This window comes from Argentina anserina, chromosome 2 (assembly GCF_933775445.1).
Source record: "Argentina anserina chromosome 2, drPotAnse1.1, whole genome shotgun sequence".
In the NCBI taxonomy this organism is placed as follows: Eukaryota; Viridiplantae; Streptophyta; class Magnoliopsida; order Rosales; family Rosaceae; genus Argentina; species Argentina anserina.
The window spans coordinates 22,475,801-22,496,174 of record NC_065873.1 but is presented as its reverse complement, the minus strand read 5'-3'; the positions used below and the strand labels follow the sequence as shown (position 1 = coordinate 22,496,174).

Below are 20,374 nucleotides of genomic sequence, written 5' to 3'. Positions count from 1 at the left end.
GTTTTGTTAATGATAGAATGATGGAGAAGATGATGCCGTAGAGTAAAGAGACAAGCTGGGATCCCAACTTTGATCTCATTATTGCAGAGTACGGAGCACAATAATGCAACTTGGTGCATAACAAACCCTACTGCATCATTGGACCAAAAAAAAAACCTACTGCATCAGTGAGTTCAAGTAGAGACATGGACAGGAAGAAGGAAGAAAAGAACACGAAAACTCTGAAATTTCATCTTCCATTGATGTATATGGTGTATGTACATGTTACAGTGTGATGATCGAAGAAGCCTCAAACATATGCTCTCTTTTCTTTCTCTCACTCTCGCTCACGTTTCAACCTCCGATGAGCTTGTGCACGCCGGGTTGACATTTTTTCAAAGGACTTCAAATTAGTAAGATTTACACTACCAGAAAGAAAGACAAAATACTAGTCTTTCAGACATTTGTATCACAAAACTTGCCATCCATTCGGTTTTGAACGGCTTTGACAGCAGCAACTCTGGCGGCAGTGGCAGCTCTATTTGAAGCCATGACCGCCTTGTTCACCTGATCATCCACCTGCCGCAGATTAGCAGCATTCTGTGCTGCTCTTCTAGCAGCCTGCCATTCCAGAACAAGAAAACTATGAGCCACAATAAATCCAAAACTCAAAACATGTCAAGCACCGGAGCGAACTAGACGACTAAATACCTGAACAGCTCGTACAACTGCATCGTTCAGTGGCACGAGAGGGTGCTTGAGGGTGCCACCATCCCATACGCCACATCTTGTATCGCCACTCCTGAAAATATAAACGCCGTAGCCTTGCTTCCGGCCCTCATGCCATGACCCCTCGTAACAATGGCCATTAGCAAAGTGATAGATACCAAATCCATGGATTTTGTCACCGAAATACTCCCCTGCGTACCTATCTCCATTTCTGCAACAAAGTCAAATTCACCAACTCAATCAGTTAATTTCATCATATTCAACCAGAAACCAGTCAATCTCAGTCTCATCATCTATTTTCAAACCAACCCCAAGACAGTTCATCTCCCAACTACCCAGCAATATAAAACTACAACATAAAGTAAATAATTCCCAATCAAACCTGGCCAAGAAAGTCAAATCCAAAATCTTTGACACAAATAATCCAAAAACAGAAAACCCTCCCCAAGATCACTTAAACCCAGAAACCAAAACTCCACTATTTTATCAACAATGAACAGTCCAAAACACTAACCCCACCTCAAAACAAAAAAACCCCAATTCAAAAAACAAATCCCCACCTAAAAAAAACTGCATATTCCAAATTCAAAAAAGACTGAATCTTGAAGGCGGTGAATTGTAAAAAAGAATCAAGAAAACAGACCTAAAATGGTAGCAGCCAAGTCCATGCTTGGCCCCATACTTGAACTCCCCAGCATAACAGCTGCCATCAGAGCAAGTCTGAACTCCAACGCCATGGCTCTGCCCATTACACCACTCCCCGGAGTAAGAATCACCTGTGTAAAATCTATAAACCCCATAACCATGCCTCGATCCTTGCGTATACTGACCCTTGTACCTACTCCCCCTCGCCCAGCTCTCAATTCCGTACCCATCATACTTGGCATCGATCCAATCACCCTCGTAACGGCCGTTGACAAAGTAGTTATAAACCCCGCTGCCGTTGCTCTTCCCCTTGTGGAACTCCCCCTCGTAGAAATCGCCATTGCTGTAGAACTCCACGCCCTCCCGGATTATCCGGTGCTCCTTGCGTGTCTTCGGGTTCGGGTTCGGGTCCGACCCGATGAACCACTGCACGGGCTTCGCGCTTTGTTGGGCGGCCCGGCAGATTCGGAAGCGCTTGGACTTGTCGTCCCACGAGTGCTTCATGACCGCGACGCTGTGGTGGATCAGCGACTTGTTCTTGTTCGCCAAGAAAAGCGTGACGGCCACGAACACCAGCGCCAGCAGGAGATTCTCCGACGTCGGAATCTCGTCCCGGCGGAGGTAGTAGAAGAAGAAGAATCCGAAGAAGGTGAAGATAACGACCGAGGCCACGGCCGTCAACTGCCCGCTGTTCCCGGACCGGGTCGACCCGCCCGCCCGCGGAGTCGACCCGGACAGCCGCGGAATCGGGAGCAGCAGCGACTTGGTCTTCGGCTTCTGCTCCTCCTCGTCGCCGTCGTACTGGCTGTGGTGGTGGTGGTAGTTACCGGAGGTGACGTCATCCTCGGTGAGGGAGGACATGCTGTGGAGGCTGTGAATGGAGGATCGGATAGTAGGGGAGGACCGGAGGAGCGACGACTGGGTCCTCGTAAGCTTCGCCTGGCTTTTCTGACCGTCCATTTTCTCTCTGACTCTTAACCGTCCGATCAATACTCTCTCTGATATCTCTACCTGACTAAGCGCACCACCACCTGTACCGGGAAATGGTTATCACAAGAGACTCGAGGCCGGCGGCGACATCTGACGAGCCAGAGCGGCGCACGTTAAGATGGACCCCACAGTTAGCACCGAACCCTCACAGCTGAAACAGAATGGTTTATGCGGAGAAGAATAGAAGGGAGTGTTATGACTTGTGAGTTGTGAGGGAGAAGAGTTGGGAGTTTGCCTGGAGAACTGGACCGGCCTTTCGGGCTTTTCGTTTTATTTATGCGTTGCGTTAGAGAGAGAGGGAGTCGTGTTCGACGTGGACCGTATGATCTGGATCAACGGTGGGGTATCTATTCTGGTGTGGGGCCCGCTCTTAGTCGGGGAAGATCTGGTCGTCTGTCGAGATTCGGCTCCGGCTCCTTTTCTTGCTTAACTGTGCAGGGCGGCACGTGACACTGCCACCTCACCCTCGTATAACTACTTTTAAGAACACCCCCTCACAAATCATCTAATCTATTTTAGAAGTAATTTAATTTTGTTAACTTCAAATAAGTACATGCCGTATATAATCCAACTCAAAACGTGTACCTCTCATCAATCAGTGAGTTTGTTTCAAAGTTTTCTGTCTAATTTACGGTGGTAATTGTGTCCACTACTCTTTTTAATGTCCTCAGCTTCCACAGACTAAATTTCCAACGATCGCATCACCATCGACCTTCCAAACAATATCGCCACATTCACCGACATCTCCACCTTCTAACAATCTATAAAACACTTCCTCTCCCAACACCCACCCGATGCATCATCATCAATGTCTTCCACTATTGGAGTTCTGACGTCATCGACTCCCTCTAATTCCCAAAAATCGTCTTCAACGAAGGTGGGTTCTTCTCCCACTGTGTTATGCAAAACGTCAGCCAATTTGGGCTGCGTGAAAATAGATTACGATTTTGAGCTATTCATGGTCTTTGAGTATTCCCGATTGGGTTGAATTGACAAAGTATATGAGTTGGAGTTGGAGTTTGAATTGAAGTATGGGCAGTTGGAAAACAAGAGTTTTCGGGATTGTGATGAACAACTTGTATGAGTTGGAGTTGAAGTATATATGATTATATGGTGATTCTTTTCAAGATGATTCGGGGGTGGGGGATTGGTCTATGCAATTGAGACGAAGTTATTAAGTCCTCACCAAGCAGCTTGGAGAAACTAACGTGGTGATTGAATTTGTTGGATTCAATTATTCAAGGAACACAATTACCCTTGTAAGATAGACAGAAAATTCTGAATGAAACAGAGAAGTTGATGGCAAGTACAAGTCTTGAGTAAGATTATAGATGCTAGGTACTCATTTGAAGTTAACAAAACTACATTACCTTTACATTAGAGTGAAGTATTTGTGAGGTATCGTTCTTAAAATTTTCACTTTAAGTTCTAACACTTAGGAGCTAAAATTTCACTCAGAAATTTCATCGTAAATTTGATTTTGTCACTTTAAACAGATCTTTGAAAATTCCTATTGGAATAATTATTGTGTGAAGAGTGAAGAAGAATTGGGTTTATGGGTCGAACATGTTTGGTAAGCCTCATCAAATAGCCCTTGGGCATTAGCGCCATACCCGGTAGGGCTGAAGCTGGGCCCAGCCCGAGCATCTTTCAAATAAAGTAGGGTAAGGGTTGAGCAAATGAAACCCGCCCTGGCGCTAATAGCCCGTCATATTTGGCCCGTTTAGAACATAATAATAATTTACTTTTTATTTTTATTTTTAAATATCTTTTTTATATTTTATATACAATACATTTGCAATTGATTTTGTAAACTTTATGTCTTATATTTCTATTTGTTGTGAAAAACAATAATGGCTTTTGAGTAATTTGATATAAGATATTCATATATAATCACTTAGATTTAAAGTTATAGATGTTTTAAGTTAAATCTAAGGCATATATGCATTTATAATATGATCATATACTTGTAAAAAAAGGTTTGTCTTATACTTGCAACCACATAAGTAAATTTTGAGAAAAAAAATTAAACATTATTTTTATTTTTGTTAAATAAAAAAGACCATGTTCGGCCCATTTCGGCCTTATTTAGCCATATTTGGAGGGTTGGCCCGACCCGCCATCAGCCTTGAGAGCAGGTAAAAATTTGACAATCAGAGTCCTAACCTGATCAAACTCGGCCTGGCTATATTATTTGTTGACTTAGTCAAAACCCGGCATGACCCTACTTTAAACCCTAAAATTTAGGACAGGACTTGGCCTGGCCCGGCCCGGCCCGTGATGAGGCCTAATGTTTGGTGTGGTAGATGATTAAGTATGCCAATTTTTCTTGGAGGTGTGATGCATTGGAAAAGAGTTATGAGATTCTTAACCAGTAAATTACTTTGGAATCACTTTGCAAGTTTTGCATGAAAAAGGAAAGTAATTGAGTTGAATATCTGTCACAGGTTTTCAGAACTCAGAAGTAATGTATATATTTGGGCATGGGAAAGAAATTGAAATGGCAAAAGATTTAACCACGCAATGGAAATGTTGGGCCACCCAAAGTTTAAGGAATTGGGGTTATTAACTTATTTATGGAGTTTTTGGAAAATTTCCCACTATATGTCAAGGACTCAAGGGTGTCATTGTTTCATGTACCTACAATACTTCTTATTCTATACTTCACAATTAGGATTGCTCGGTATGTATCTACTATATACCTCAAATATCAAAATATGGCTATAATGCAAGTGTGAAGTTGGTAAATAAACTCTCAACTGCGAGTTAAAACTTAAAAGGGTCTGTAAGATTCGAAGTTATGCTACTTTCTTCATTCAACATCTCCTTTTGCTTCTTGATTATTGAAATATGTTGTGAAAGGGAGAAATTGAATATTTTTAGGATCTAATATCTGTTACTTAAAATTATGACATAGTAGATAACAATCATGCGTTGATCAACAAATTAACAAGTGGACAATATGATATTTGAGAAGAGTGATTGAGTATTAAGATGCATATCAAACAAGTTCGAAACAACAAGCTAGCTGAAAATAGTGACCACCAAACACGAAAAATTATTAATATTTTATTTTTTGTTCTACGACCATTGGACATATAAAAATATAAACAACATAACATATATGTAAAAACCTAACGTAATAAAATGAGTACATCACATAAAATGAAGAATTGCCCATAAAACCAAACAACAAACAATTAGAACATGACTCTAGTAGTTTCAACTTCCAAGAGTGTATGAAATCACTATGAATAGAACAATACATGTCATCATAAAGTTTCACTCAATTAATGGAACCATTTAGGCAATTGGATCATGACGTTACACAACTTAACCTATAATTATAGCATAAAGTTATTAGGCCAAATGTCCCGTATCTTTGCTATATTCCAAGCATGATGTATGCAACTTTTAACAAATTCCTCTGTTTTTGATCTTCTTACTGGTAGTTGACGTTGTTGCAAACAAGACGAACCAGGAAAATTGTGTTTGTTTTATATACGAAAGCAATACTCTTCGAAATACTTCATTTTGAGTTTGATGTGTAATGATCAAGCAGGCCAACAGGGCACTATTTGTCAAGATTTGTAGGCTACCTGCACCACAACAAAGTTAACATGGAAAATTGTAAATCAATTAATTGGCGTCATAGTAATTAGACGGCTGCAAAGTAGTCCGGGTGTGGATGGTAATTGTGTAGTTAATAGTAGTTATCTTATCCGTGATGTGAATCATGCATATTGTCAAACAAGGCTTGTGAATTGTAGTCAAGTGTGACATACTACATAAGAATTAGAACAAGTGGTTGTGTGAGTAGCCGCAGATATTATAATTCTATCGCTTCACTGTTTGAATTGATTGGCAATGTGTATGATTAAACAGATAATTAGTACGGATGAACTTTCAATGAGAACCTTACAATAGTTGGAATCTTCTATATTATTTTTATAAAAAGATTTTTACTTGATGAACAAGTTTCTAATTTCTATTTGAAATGGGATTCTCAATCTCTTGCCATTAAGAAGAAATGGTTCCAATTGACTCAATCCATGGTCATGAGTTTTGCAAAACAAGATCGAGGAGCCTGGTCATGCTTATTTCATTCTATTATCATCAAGACAGGATATTTCAAATTGTTTTGAGAAAAAATAGGGAGTGTATCTCAATTGGTATGTGAAGATTACATTTCGAAGTGTGTCTCATACAATATCTATTGGGAATCATTCAAATTTCCAACCTTTAAAACCGCAAAATAATGATTTAAGGCCTTTGCCGGCCAACCAACAATGATATAGAACCAGAGCAGCAAATTTTAAGGTATGAGAAAGTTGAATACAAAACACGATTAACGATAGTCATGAAGTTCAAATATCGAATGTGTTGTAATTAATCTCTAGGCTTTGAACAGGTAAATATATACAAATGCATATGAATTCTTTTGATGATTGAATAATACAAAACACGATCACGTCTTGAATTTCAATCGAAAATTGGCCTATATTTCAAAGCATGTATGTTATAGCACATTCAGGATGCATGATAACACCATGACTTGATATTAACTTGAACCTAACAAATTTTTTTTAAAGAATTAAACTCATCAAGATCGTTTTGATCAACAAGTACTTGTGAAGATAAGTGATGTTGATTTATGGTGGTTTCGCCTGGTCCTGATCGATCCCGATACTTGGCTATCAACTATCACCAACTGATCAACATCCAAACAAATACTCCATAAGCCATCAGAAAATCCCAAAGATCGGATCGAAGTCACTGATTTCGGTCCTTTTAAAATTGTATTAATCAAATTGGGCGTGTCGGAGCCCTCAAAACACATTTCTTAATTAGTATATGGAAAATGATGTCTGTCCAATGATGCGTCTCAATCCTTAAACAATTGAATAGGTCTACAATATCATTCATCATGTGGTTCTATAGGACCTTAATAATCCTGGTTACTTTGAGAGGTCCCATTATATATCCATAATCCATTTATTTATGGATAGAACTTCTTATATATCTGATATGTATACACATGGATGTATGTATTACTTTTTCTACACGCATCTTGATGGCTTCATTGGCTTGATATAATCATCATTGTTTCTTGATCTCTTCTGAATATATACAAAATAAGTTGCTATTATTATCATTTTCTAGCTGGAATTGAAGGATCGATGTCGGGTCTGAGAGGCTCTCCACCACAAAAAGTTGCTCTACATGATGAAATAATTAAAATGTATACATATATAGGGGCGAACTAGAATTGAAAAATGGGTAGGGCTGATTTTTGTCCAATTTTTTTTTTAGAAAATTAAATACCTAAAAAATATATAAATAATATGTTAATTACATGTAAAAAATTAGATGAATCAAATTTGAAAATGTCTCATTTCAAGTGTATGTCCTCAACGTATAAACTATTGTCAACCACATTTTTATTATGCTTCAATGAAGTTTTTCGTAGTAACATACATATAAAAACATAATTTGAGACTATTGGACTTCAAGTTCTTTCTTCTACTTTGCACCACTTAATTCATAATCCTTATCTTCAGATGAAATCATATAACCAAGTAAACCAACCATCCATGTGATGAAGTGTTTTGAATCAAATTCAAGTACAGAAAAACATGCGTACCAATAAATTTGAGGTTTTCAGTTGAGCGCAATATGAAATCTAAGCATAAGCCTAAGTAAAAAAGAAGTCCCTTCAACAATCAAGCGCTAATTGCTGCTGAATAAAGAGGTTTTGCCTCTCGCATTTCAATCGCAAGTGACATTGGTATTGTATCGATCGTGGCTAAAGAAAGATAATGAGAAAAAAAATAGGGAGAAAATATAAATAAATTAAAATAGATTTTAGAGATAGAAAATAGGTAGACAAAGTTGTAAAGTATAAGAATATAGAAAAAAATTTGAAAGGGAAAAAAACTGGAAAGGAGAGAACAGAAGAAAAAAGGAATGAAAAAAATGGATAGAGAATATAAATAATTAATATAGAGTTTATATTTTCTCAAAATTGTAAAGTAGAAGGATAGAGAAACGTTTTTAAAAGGGAAAAAGAACTAAGAAAGAAGAGAAAGAAGAAAAAAAATGGAATGAAAAATACAAAAAGTGGGGGGAGTGGGGAATCTAACCAAGAGTCATTGGGTAGGACTAGAATTGAGAATGGTAGTTAGCCAATTCAACCAACATAGACATTTGTTATTTTAACACATATATTAGTTAATATTTGTGGTTGTTTTTCGGTAGGGCTATAGCCCCACCTGCCTTTCATGTGGTTCCGCCCCAGTAAATATATATAGCTGCATGTATTAGCTAGCCAAGCTAGGGTTATACTGTACGCTCTATTCATCGATCTTGTAGAGTTCTGTTAGATCAAAGAAATGTACGTATATCATCAAGCCACGCGATCACTTAGCTGCATGAAATGTATATATACATGTGATGATGTCTGTTAACTCCATCTCGTGGGGAGACTTTCTCGGCAAGCTTCTCCAACTTTCGGCCACCCTTCAGGTTAAACTAGAGGTGGAATCTGATCCCACCATTGCCACCTCCAACAATTGGTGGTCGGTGACCCTTAGTTCCACCACAAACGCCGGCCACGACACCTCAAAGTGGGCTTCCCACAACGGCCAAGCCACTATTTTCACTGTTGCAATCTCCCACATGATATGTGGTAAAACAGACACACTTCCCAAAGTCTATAAAAGACTAGAGACCATAATCTTTCAAAATAGTTAATGAATTTTAAGTCTTTAACCTACTCCTTAAGAGTCTACTAACTTAAGTATCAGAGAGTCATAGGCCGGCACCTCACCGGTCTTGACCTCTAATCCAATTTTATCTTAATAGACCTTGGGTGGAACGATGACTCAGACGGAAGTTGTTTGACAAGACATCCGGCTCACGGATCTGGTTCATAACAATGTCTGAACGAGTTTGTCTTTTAGGTTCATATCCAGATGAGTAAGGAAATTGTTAAGCTCAAGTACATGTTAGGGTACTCGCATTCAAGGTTCTGCCCTAGCTTTTTCAGTTGGAGACCAATGTATCGTATAAGTTTCCACAGCTGTAGTTGTAAATCCGAATGAGGAAAAAGGCAGGCCAGGGAAACCACACACACACATATATATAATCGTTAGGATTGGTTCAAGTTGCCGAGCTCGATCGACTGTGGTGGTCCATTTGCAAAACTCTTAACAGTTTGATTAGGGCAGGCAGCAGGGACCTAGATATGTTGTTGTTCCGTACTCTCATCACTCACAAAACACTGCTAGCTAGCTTTGCCATAGGTTGAAGCTATAAGTTTTCATAATTGAACCTTTTTCTATCTACATGGAGGAGGAGTCTTTGTCACAGCTCAGAAAGCTTGTGATATCTATATTATTATGGTCCAAACTGATCAACATTTAACACCTGATCATATATAGAAACCCAGCTAGCACTGCTGGTCCAGCAGCACACTACTAGCGAAACGGCTATAGGGCACAACCACTTTTCCGTGCCCATTTAGCATATAGAGGACATAATCGATACACATTGGTGTATGGGGACCAAAAACCTGTCCAACCCTATTTCTACCATCTTCATTTGTGATTTTTGCAATTTGGGTACTGTTTTTTGTGTTTGTTGCACCCTTAGGTACAAACATTCACGCCCTCTTTATTTTCCTTTTTGACATTAAATAGTAACCAATGTACAATATATCTTATAGTAAGATCTTCTACTGTACCTTTTATATGTGCCCAATTGGTACAAATTAAAGAAAAAAAGTTGGATTTGAACAAATTTTATTCCTCATTCGTATTTTTCTTATTATGAAATACATTGTAGGTTCATACATTTGATATATTTCGTTTTGTTCCGTCTTTGAAATACATGTATTTTTCTTCTGCCAATAGCCTCTCCGATCAACCCTCAAGTCTACTCCACCGGAGCCAACTAATATTCTTCCTCCGCCACCTCCTCTTTTTCTTCCGGCAACTCCCAAAACCTAGTTTCGGAATCTCCTCTTTTTCTTCCTCCTCTAAAACCCAAATCCATATTTGCCCATATCAAAGATCAAGATATTAGATTTATTATACGGTTACACACAAATCACAACTTTACAAGAACAAAATTGATATTAAAATAAATAATAAAATAATGAAACAGAAAGGTATGAGAAGTTAGTGGTGACTTGGCTGCCGTATTTGCCGAGAGTGGTGTAGGCTTGTTGGATTCCATTGACGAGGCCAAACAAGCTCTTAAATCTCATATTGGTGGGTTCAAATCAGAGTGATCTAACAGGTCTAGAAGGTCTGTTCTTCTTCCATTTCGCCTACTTCCCACCTTTCCCTTTGAACCCATCGAGGTTATTATCTACACAAAATCATAATTGGATAGTCAATCCAACAAAAACTATAAGAGATGAAAACCTATACAAGAGAAGAGATGTGGATTTGAGTGGGAAGAGATAAGGGTTGGTGATACCAAAAAGATTCCGATAGATCCGAGAATATATTACTTTGGGGCACGGCTATGTTTTTGGTGGGTTTAGTTTTCAATTTTTTTTGAATTCAGGTGGGTTACATACGGGCACGACCATGTTTTTGTTTTAACTTATTTTAGTTTTTCTTGGGTAGCATTTGCTCATGGACGATCAAAGCTTTATTACGTAAAATTATAAAAATAAACTTTAAGGATGTGATACAATTAGTTGGGGGAATCAAAACTATGTGTTCTCCGTTGTCCGACTGAAGATGTCCGTAGCAAAAATATGCATGGGCATATATAGTTAAATAAAATATGTATGTGAATGGAGCGATGATGGGAAGAAATATTACTAAATAAAACAATGACAAAGTCACTTAGGGACGGATATTGTACCCATGACCGATTTCTAACAATTATTGGGATATATCACAATATACAAATATTATTTAATCATCCCGTGCCCAATTTTTTACCATTTAGCTACGGACATTAAAAGTATCAGTTGTTGAAACTCAACTTTATGAAAGATATATGCACGGATGTTGAAGACCCGTTGGAAAACCAATCCCTTATTATAAATTGGGTATGGTATTAGAAAGTATCCGGGTCAAAATTGTTACTTTCCCTCATATGGATACCGATACCGTACCCAAGTCTTTATTTTGCCACTGCCATCCTTCATCTGTCCCCATGTAGTAAATAGGCAACGGGAAAACATGTCGTCGCCATTAGGTCTGTACCCTTTACTCTTTTCACTAGTAGTGGCAGCTTGAATCTTGCTAGCTAGTTATATAAAGCTTGGAAGCTTATTTGATGCCCTTATATATGGTAGGGGTAACTTAGATATGATGAGTTAGATCGAACTAATTCAAACTCCAAATGCTTTAAGCGGTTAAAACAAATTAAGCTCGAGTGTTAATGTTGGAGAACAGAGAGGGTTTTAATTGTTACATGTATAGCGGAGCTATGTTGAATTGATCTCAAACTCAGTTACGTTCATTTGGTTTTCGATCAGCCACGCCTTCATGAAGTACATCACCAAAAGATGCGTCGAAAATTGTAATTACGGCCGGACCTATATATATCAACGTGGTTTATATATCCTCATGATGGTTGAGACTTAAAGACGATAACAAATTAACAATGAATGAGCTCGAGGCTCTGATTAGCAACCAACATTAAATTCAGAAAGCAAAACTATGTGCTATGAATTATGTCCAAAAAGACATATAATCGTAAACATCGATCATTAAGTTCAGAAAGTAAACTAACTATGAGCTAATACAATACAAATAATTAATCCTAAACATTAGCCTCTACTTGGTTCTCAAGATCACCTCTTTGTTCTTCATTCTCCCTTGACATCTCCTCGAGGGATTTCCCCTTAGATTCAGGAACCAAGAACGTAAACAATAACCCTATGGTATTGATCACTGCAAGTACTAACAGAGAATTCTTCATCCCAATTCCAGCCGGGAACCCTGCATCAGCCTTAGCCTTGTCTTGATTCTGCGACGCATACAAGAACCCAAAAGCCCCGACAATTGCACCCGCCTTGCCGAAAGCCGCCGAAATTCCGTGACAAGTGGACCGAAACCTTGCTGGAAAAATCTCAGCCGGCACCACAAATGTGGTGCTGTTAGGTCCGAAATTGGCGAAGAAAAATGTCAGTGCATAAAGCGCTATAAACCCAATATTGTTAGCCGGCATACTCCAATGGTGGTACCCAATTCCCAAAACAAACATGAATACAGTCATGAAAAAGAACCCAATCAGCTGAATACGGAACCGTCCAAAGTGCTTGCGATCGATCAAAGCCACAGTGAACCAATAGCCGGGAACAGTACCACAAAGAGCAATTAGGGTTTGTGCCCTAGCAATCTTGAAAAGCTCATCAAGGGCACTCATCGACTTTGCAGCGGGCAGCCATCCCACGGCGCTGAAAATATCCTTCTGGAACAGATTTTGGCTGTAGTAAGCAATGTCTAGTAAGAACCAACAAGCCGATGTTCCCAGTAAGTGCATTCCATGTCGCCTCATGAACTCCTTGGAAAACAGACCAAAAGACTTCGCCTTGCTCTGCACTACTATCTGCTCCTCCTTGATTTCGACGTTTAAAACTTTGGACATGTCTTCACAAGCTTTGGTTCCATCCTTGGCCACCAAGGCAGTATAGCGAGGGGTCTCCGGCATTTGTCTTCTCCAGTAATAAGTAAGGCCCGCCGGAAGAGCACCGAACATGAGAATAATCCTCCATACGTAGTCGACCTGAGAAGGGATGGATTCGATGTGGTTCTCAGCGTAGGGTTGCGCCGGATAAAGCTCGCGGAAGATAGCTGATACTACGATCGCCACCATTCCTCCAGCCAAAATCCCAAACCCTTGCATGGCAAAGACGGCGGCAATAAATGCACCACGGGTTTTCTTGTTGGAATACTCTGCCATGATGGTAGCAGAGAGCGGGTAGTCACCGCCGATGCCGAAGCCGAGCCAGAATCGGAAGAAGCAGAGGGTGGCCATGACGGAGTTGGGGGTGCTTCCGAAGGAGAGTCCAGAGCAGATAGAGCAGCCCACCATAAGCATTAGGGTTATGCCATAGACGCGTTTGCGGCCGAGCTTGTCACCAAGCCACCCGAAGAAGAGTTGGCCAGCGAGGGTGCCGCAGAGAGCTACTCCATTGACGGCAGCAGCCAAGTTAGGAGGGAGGCTGCCGGGTTTAGAGGACCCCGGAAGGGTGTAGTAGATGCGGCCGAGGAGTTTGGTGACGAGGGAGATGCAGAAAAGGTCGTAGGAATCGGTGAAGAATCCCATGCCGGAGATGACCACTGCCCTGAAGTGGTAGAATTGTGTTTTCGCGGCATCAAGCATGGAAAGAACTTCCAGCTGCTGCGGCTGGTCATTGTCATTGGCCATGTCTGAGCTTTTGTGTTTCTCTCGATATCACTCTCTCTGATTATGTTGTTGGAGGTTGTAGGTTGTGATTAATATATAGCGTTTAAGGGAAACAAATCCAAGTACAGCTCTGATCAAGAATTCTTCTCATACATTGACACTGAGAATGAGGAGAATATTCCTAGAATGTATGATTCCTAGTTAATCCTAATCAACTTCTGATACAAGGAAAGTAAATTAACCAAATAGACCCTCTATTACACACTAGAGGGAAAATGAAAACTTGGAGTAACAATACTAGAACTGATATTGTACTAAAGTAACTAGTTCTAAGAATTTTATTGTACAATGTTGGCACACGAGTAATTTACTATATACTACCCGGTGCTTCCTGTTCACCGTCGGTGTACTGTTCCTAAGAATAAAATTACGGTTCTACCCTCCGTTTTCTGCTAATTGCGGTCTTGCCACTCGCTCAGAGATAAAAGCCCAAGTGATCTACACGTGTCGTAACAGGTCGATTCCTGAAGTTTCTCGCCCACTCTCTCTCTCTCCCTCCCTCCCTCTCCTACTTTTCTCAAATTTCTCTCGCTCTCCCTTGCTTCGTTCTCCAGCTTGGGGCTTCTAAAACCAATCTGGGTTGCGATGGTTTTAAACCTACAAAGCTCGCGAGGGATCCATACGACGTCGTCAAGCAACATGGACCTATCACCATCCCTGATACTACGCCTCAGGCCAATGTTATGCGGTCCCCCCTCTTGAATCCCCATTTTAGATTTGTGATTCAAAACCCATTTGAGTTTTCATGGTTGTGAGACTCGAGTAATTCCAGAATTATTTTGCTATATTATAAAACTACAAAATCCTTTTGAAATGGATTTGAATTTTGATCCTGCGTTTCTTCTCTCTGCTATTAATTGGCTATAACTGGAATTTGGAAGAGGTGTGACTGGTTTATTTGTTTTTAACGCATAAGTTTCCTACTGTACGGTTGGATACTTGGATTGTTGGTCGAAGCTATGTACCTTTGGTTTGTATTCGATTTGGAGAATGCACTGTTTGTTCCTGTTAGAAGTTAGGTAATCTTTCCTCTTACTTTCATTTGCCTCTACAAATTCGTTAGTAGTATGATTTGCTAATTCAATTTTGTTGGTTTGTTGTTTTAGCCTTTCGTTCCTTCTTTGCCTTTTGGATTGAAATAGTAATAAAACTTAATTAAATCAGGTTATAAAAGTTAGCAAACCTGGACTAGGTTATGTATGTAGTGATGAGTACAACAAGTGTAAGTGGAATAGATCTTTAGATATGGCTGAAGAGTTCATCCATAGATACTTGCACTTAGGGGTGGGCACGGGACGAGATGGGACGGGAAATGACTCATCCCACGTCCCGTCCCACTCTTTTGAATCGGGGCGGGATCGGGACGGGACAAGGGTTTTTAAGAATGCATCCCACTCGGGATTAATCCCGGTTGGGACGGGACGGGACGGGACAAATCCCACCTTCCTATGAAGTTAAATAAAAACCTATATTTTTACTTTTTCATAACAAAGTAACATTCAATAATAATTTTAACAAAAAAATGCATATTATTTTCAAAATATTATAATTTACCATTATTATTTGAGTTGATATAATTTTGGAGTTATTAAGAACATAAATTAGTTTCATTTTGATACAAATATATAAGAATGTTTAAGTTTTCATTAAAGGTGGGAAGGGACGAAGCGGGATAAAAATTATTCGTCCCACGTCTCATCCCACCATTATGAAACGGGACGGGATCAAGACGGGATGAACGTTTTTAGACCTCCGTCCAGTCCCGTCCCTATAAATTTCGGGACGGGATCGGGATTTCTGTTTTTTATGCCCACCCCTACTTGCACTAAAAGGTTGTTCCTGTGATGTAGGCATCTTGGATCAGTAAGACTAGATTTTTTTCCCTTTTACTATAAAGTAGATTAAGAGCAGAGTTTCCAATTTCTAGATGTCTATGCTTCTTTCTATGACTCAATTATTGACTAGAGTTGTCTTTCATCATATCAGTTTTTTCTGAGTATTATAGTGTTTAGTTATCTAATGTAGTTTGTACCTAGGTACTTTTATGGTCAGCATTTGATACAAGATTGTTAGATCAATTTTGGACATATCACATATTATATGATTATCATATTTAATGTCATAATCTATTTATACATGGAAACAAAGATAGTATCAAATCTAGTTCCTAATGATTTCGTGTATTATATCATTATGGTAAGGAATCCTAATTTAAGTCTAGAAGCAAGACTACAAATCAGTATTGAATCAGGAATCTAAATAAGATGACTTAACTTACAAGATGTCTTTAATGGAAGGGCTCTTAAGGGTTAAATATTCTCTATATATAAATGGTAAACGTCTCTGTTATCACTACGAGTTATTTGCGTGAGTTTCTGTCCATTGAGAAAGCAAAGAGTAGTGACTAACGGAAGACCTTGCCTAGCACCTTGTGACTTTGGATTAAGGCACAATGGATCACGGTGTCGTCGTTCATGAAGATGGTAAGTTAATCTCATTTACTAAGTTAACGATTAGTTGTTATGCATATAATCTTTGGTTTTGTACTCATATCATATCATGTAATTTAATTTACATATGGTATCAGAGCAATTATGAGCACAAAATTTTTCAGTTTTGCATAACTAAAAATCGGTTTTAGATTTTAACAAAAAAAATGGTGTACTTGATGGTCGCGAGTGTCACTGATGGTCGCGAGCGTTGCTGAGGATTGCGAGCGTTAAGTAGGGTCGCGAGCGTTACTACTGAGAAATTTTACTTTACGGGTCGAACCAGTTGCAAACACGCGGATCCGGTCTCAACCAAATCCGAACTCAAGAACAACAACCCAGAAAATTTTTAGCCGTTGTGTTTTTCACAACGTTGAGTTTCTGGATTTGGGAAGACGACTGGATCGAAAGCGATTGAGACCTTTACGTCTCTTACGGAATTCATAACCCAAATTGCTACGGATTAAGAAGACCAAAGGAAATTGCTGCTAATTCAAAAATTTGTTCTATGCTTCCGCTACAAAAACTGCAGTAAATTTGGGGAAAAAACAAAACAAGTTTTTCCTTAAAGGTTTTCCGATTTCAATTTAAGCAGATTATACGAAGTATATATATATATATATATATATATAAGAACCCTAGAGCACACCCGGCGTGCATATAAGAGTAGCTTAGAGACTTGGATTGTGGTTGACGTGTAGTTCCTATATGGCTGGGAAATTTAATTTTCTATGCAAATATATACTCTATGGTTGAATTGAATGAATTGAATGATTGCATTCTATGTGTGTGCTGTAATTGATGGACAATGTATGCATAAGTTTAAAATCTCTTAATTTTATACATTATAAAAGGTTTGCATGGCATAGAGCTTAGTTTTGTTATAAAGATTACCTGGGTAGAAAACAAAGTTATAAGCTCAAAATTGGTTTGTGGTTTCCTGTTGGTATAATTGAACATATTGCACAAAGCATTCTTCTTTGATATCTGCAGGGAATTTTCAAGATAACAAACTGAAAAGTTGTGTTATGTGTTTTTAAATTCATATTTTATTCTTCCAAAGAAGTGATTAAAATATGATTTTAGAATACAGACAACAATAAGCATATTTGATGAAAATAAATTCGGATACTTGGAATTAGATCTTCTGTCTAAAGATGTTGATTTGATTCTTTGGATAACATGTTTTTATCTTGTGTGGCTTATTGAAAAGAATTACAGGATGTTAAATAATTGCTCAAAAGTATTGCTTAATGTTGATTAAAGTTATGGATTGAATTATATGCAAGTATATGACTGCGTTGTTTTATGGTAATTTTTTTTTATTTTATGCTTGTCTTGACTGGCATTGTATGACAAAACAGAAAACATTGAAAGCTAAGAACTCATAAAATTTTATTTTGCTCTTTAGGTAGCACCTACCTCACCTTCAACAGTGTTTTAATGCTTACTGGGTCAAACTTTAGAGCTTGGAAGGATTCTGTAGAAACCTATATCACCATGAATAATAAGATAGGCTATTGTTTTCAAGAGGATAGACCTGAAACTCCAACAGAAGATGATAAAACCACAGTCAAAGCTAACTATAAGAAGTTGATGCATTCAAACATGATGGCTAAGAATGTTATTAGGCAGTCTATGTCTAAAAACATTAGAGGATGTGTGGCTGAGCCGGAATTTGCTACTGATTTCCTGGAGGCTGTGTCAGCTAAGTTCAAGGAGAGTGAGAAAGCTGAGATAGCTAGGCTAAACGAGGAATATCATAGCCGGCAATACTCAGGAACTAGAGGAGTCAGGGAGCATTTGTTAAAGTTGATTAATATCAATAATAGGCTTAAAGAGATGATGGTGGGAGTACAGGACACCTTGCTGGTGCATCATGCACTGGACTCACTCCCAAGCAGTTTTGATCATCTCAGGACTAGCTATAATGCTTAAAAGGAAAACTGGACTCTAGATGAACTAATAGCCATTTGTTCTGATGAGGAGGAGAGGATTAAGAAGCAAACCCCAACCATTTACCTGCTTGAAAAGCCTAAGAAAAGGAAGTCACATCCACAAAACAAGCTTAAGCCTAACAAGATCATCTCTAAGACATCAGCAACCACATGAAAAATGATTGTATTGGCTATAAGGCTTGGCTAGCTAAAAATGGTAAGATTATTTCTAATACAGTTTTTTCTTTAGAAGTTAATCTTGTTAATGTCAATCCACAATCTTGGTGGATTGATTTCGGGTCACCTATTCACATAACTAATTCCTTGCAGGGGTTCAAAAGGACCAAGACTCCAAGAAGTGAGGATGTTAGCTTGCGTGTTGGAAACGGGATGAAGGTGGCAGTAAAAGCTGCAGGATGTCTTAGGCTTGATATATGATCTAGAAAATTTCTAGTTTTGAATAACGTTTATTATGTACCTTCCATGAGAAGGAATTTAGTTTCAGTTTCTCAATTGGTTAAAGCTGGATTTAGTTTTTTGATTGAAAATAAAGGAATTCTTATTTTCCGAAATAAAGAGCAAATTGGTTCTGGTGTGATGTTGGATGATCATATAAAGTTAAATTGTTTAATATCTCAACAAGATATTTCTTTTGTTGAAACAGATAACACTAAAAGTACTAGCACCTTAACTGGTGTTAAGAGAACCAGGAACAATGAAAAATCTGCATATTTATGGCATAGAAGATTAGGCCATGTATCCAAAGAGAGACTGAAACTATTAGTAAGGAACAACATTTTAAACGAATTAGACTTTTCAGACCTTCATGATTGTATTAAATGTTTTAAGGGTAAGATGACAAACAAACGGAAAAAGACTTCAGTAAGAAGTAAAGAGTTGTTGGAACTCATACACACTGATATCTGTGGTCCATTTAAACACCAAACTATCTGTGGAAACGTGTATTTCATTACATTCATTGATGATTTCTCTAGATACGGTTATGTTTCTCTACTCTTAGAAAAATCACAGGCACTTAAAGCCTTTCAAATCTATAAGGCTGAGGTAGAGAATCAACTAGAGAAAAAGATCAAAACAGTAAGATCAGATAGAGGTGGGGAATTTTATGGAAAATATACAGAAAAATGTCAACAAAAGGGTCATTTTGCCTTGTATCTGCAAGAGCATGGAATTAAAGCTCAATATACAACATCTTATAATCCCCAACAAAATGGTGTTGCAGAGAGAAAGAATAGAACCCTTCTAAATATGGTTAGGTGTATGATGTGTACTACTGGGTTGTCAAAATTCCTTTGGGGAGAGGCTTTAAAAACTGTAAATTATATTTGCAACAGAACACCAAGTAAAGCCATAGAGAAAACTTCGTTTGAATTATGGTGTGGTAGAAAACCAAGTCTTTTTCATTGTCATGTATGGGGTTGTCAAGCTGAAGCTCGGATTTATAATCCAAAAATGAACAAGCTTGATGAAAAGTCTGTTAGCTGTTATTTCATAGGTTATCCAGATAAATCTAAAGGTTACAAGTTATATTCTGCTAAACACTCACCCAGAATTTTTGAAACTCATCAAGTAAAATTCATAAATGAGAAAATTCACAATACAATTTATGAGGATTTATCCTCAGACTTTGAAGAACTTGTGATGGATGAGGATTTAGCAAATACATTACCTTTTGATAATGATAATGAATTAGCAGATGACATCATTAGAGAAAATCAAGATGCAGATGATCAAGAAATTGATCAAGGAATGCAAATTGACAATCCAGAAAACAATATAGTTGTTTAGAATCCTCCCATTGCTGCAGTGGCACCTGTAGCAGAACCTAATCTAATTCCACAACCTCCACAACCTCAAAATAATTCAATTCCGGCTCTTCCTCAAAATCCTATGCTTAGAAGATCCGAAAGAGCTAGAAAAGCAAAATTTGGGGGGGAAATTGTCCTTACATTGTCAGTTATCTAACTGAGGCAGACGTAATAGAAGATTGTGCAGAAGACAATGATCCAACAAATTTTGTTCAAGCTACAGAATGTGTTGAGTCAGAGAAGTGGCAAGAAACTATGAAATCTGAAATTGAGTCAATGGAGAAAAATGGAGTTTGGAAATTAGTTGAAGCTTATCCAAAACAGAAAGCAATTGGCT

At 38.4% G+C, this 20,374-nt stretch overlaps 2 protein-coding genes across 2 annotated transcripts; both read right to left on the bottom strand.

Moving 5' to 3' along the window:
- Positions 1-421: 421 nt before the first annotated feature.
- On the bottom strand, positions 422-2,570 carry LOC126783482 (uncharacterized). Its single transcript, XM_050508959.1, has 3 exons — positions 1,352-2,570; positions 691-919; positions 422-600 (listed from the first exon to the last, which is right to left on the bottom strand). The coding sequence occupies exons 1-3, from the start codon at positions 2,311-2,313 to the stop codon at positions 436-438; spliced, it is 1,356 nt and encodes a 451-aa protein (XP_050364916.1). The 5' UTR covers positions 2,314-2,570; the 3' UTR covers positions 422-435.
- Positions 2,571-12,132: 9,562 nt separating this feature from the next.
- On the bottom strand, positions 12,133-13,743 carry LOC126782161 (probable inorganic phosphate transporter 1-2). Its single transcript, XM_050507343.1, has one exon. The coding sequence runs from the start codon at positions 13,741-13,743 to the stop codon at positions 12,133-12,135; it is 1,611 nt and encodes a 536-aa protein (XP_050363300.1).
- Positions 13,744-20,374: the final 6,631 nt, after the last annotated feature.

Excerpts from the sequence above, each read along its gene's own strand:
- LOC126783482 (XM_050508959.1), bottom strand. The coding sequence starts at position 2,313 with ATGGACGGTCAGAAAAGCCAGGCGAAGCTTACGAGGACCCAGTCGTCG. Across the intron at positions 920-1,351 it reads CTTGGCTGCTACCATTTTAG|AAATGGAGATAGGTACGCAG; the intron begins GTCTGTTTTCTT and ends ACTTTGTTGCAG. Across the intron at positions 601-690 it reads CAGTTGTACGAGCTGTTCAG|GCTGCTAGAAGAGCAGCACA; the intron begins GTATTTAGTCGT and ends CTGGAATGGCAG.
- LOC126782161 (XM_050507343.1), bottom strand. The coding sequence starts at position 13,743 with ATGGCCAATGACAATGACCAGCCGCAGCAGCTGGAAGTTCTTTCCATG.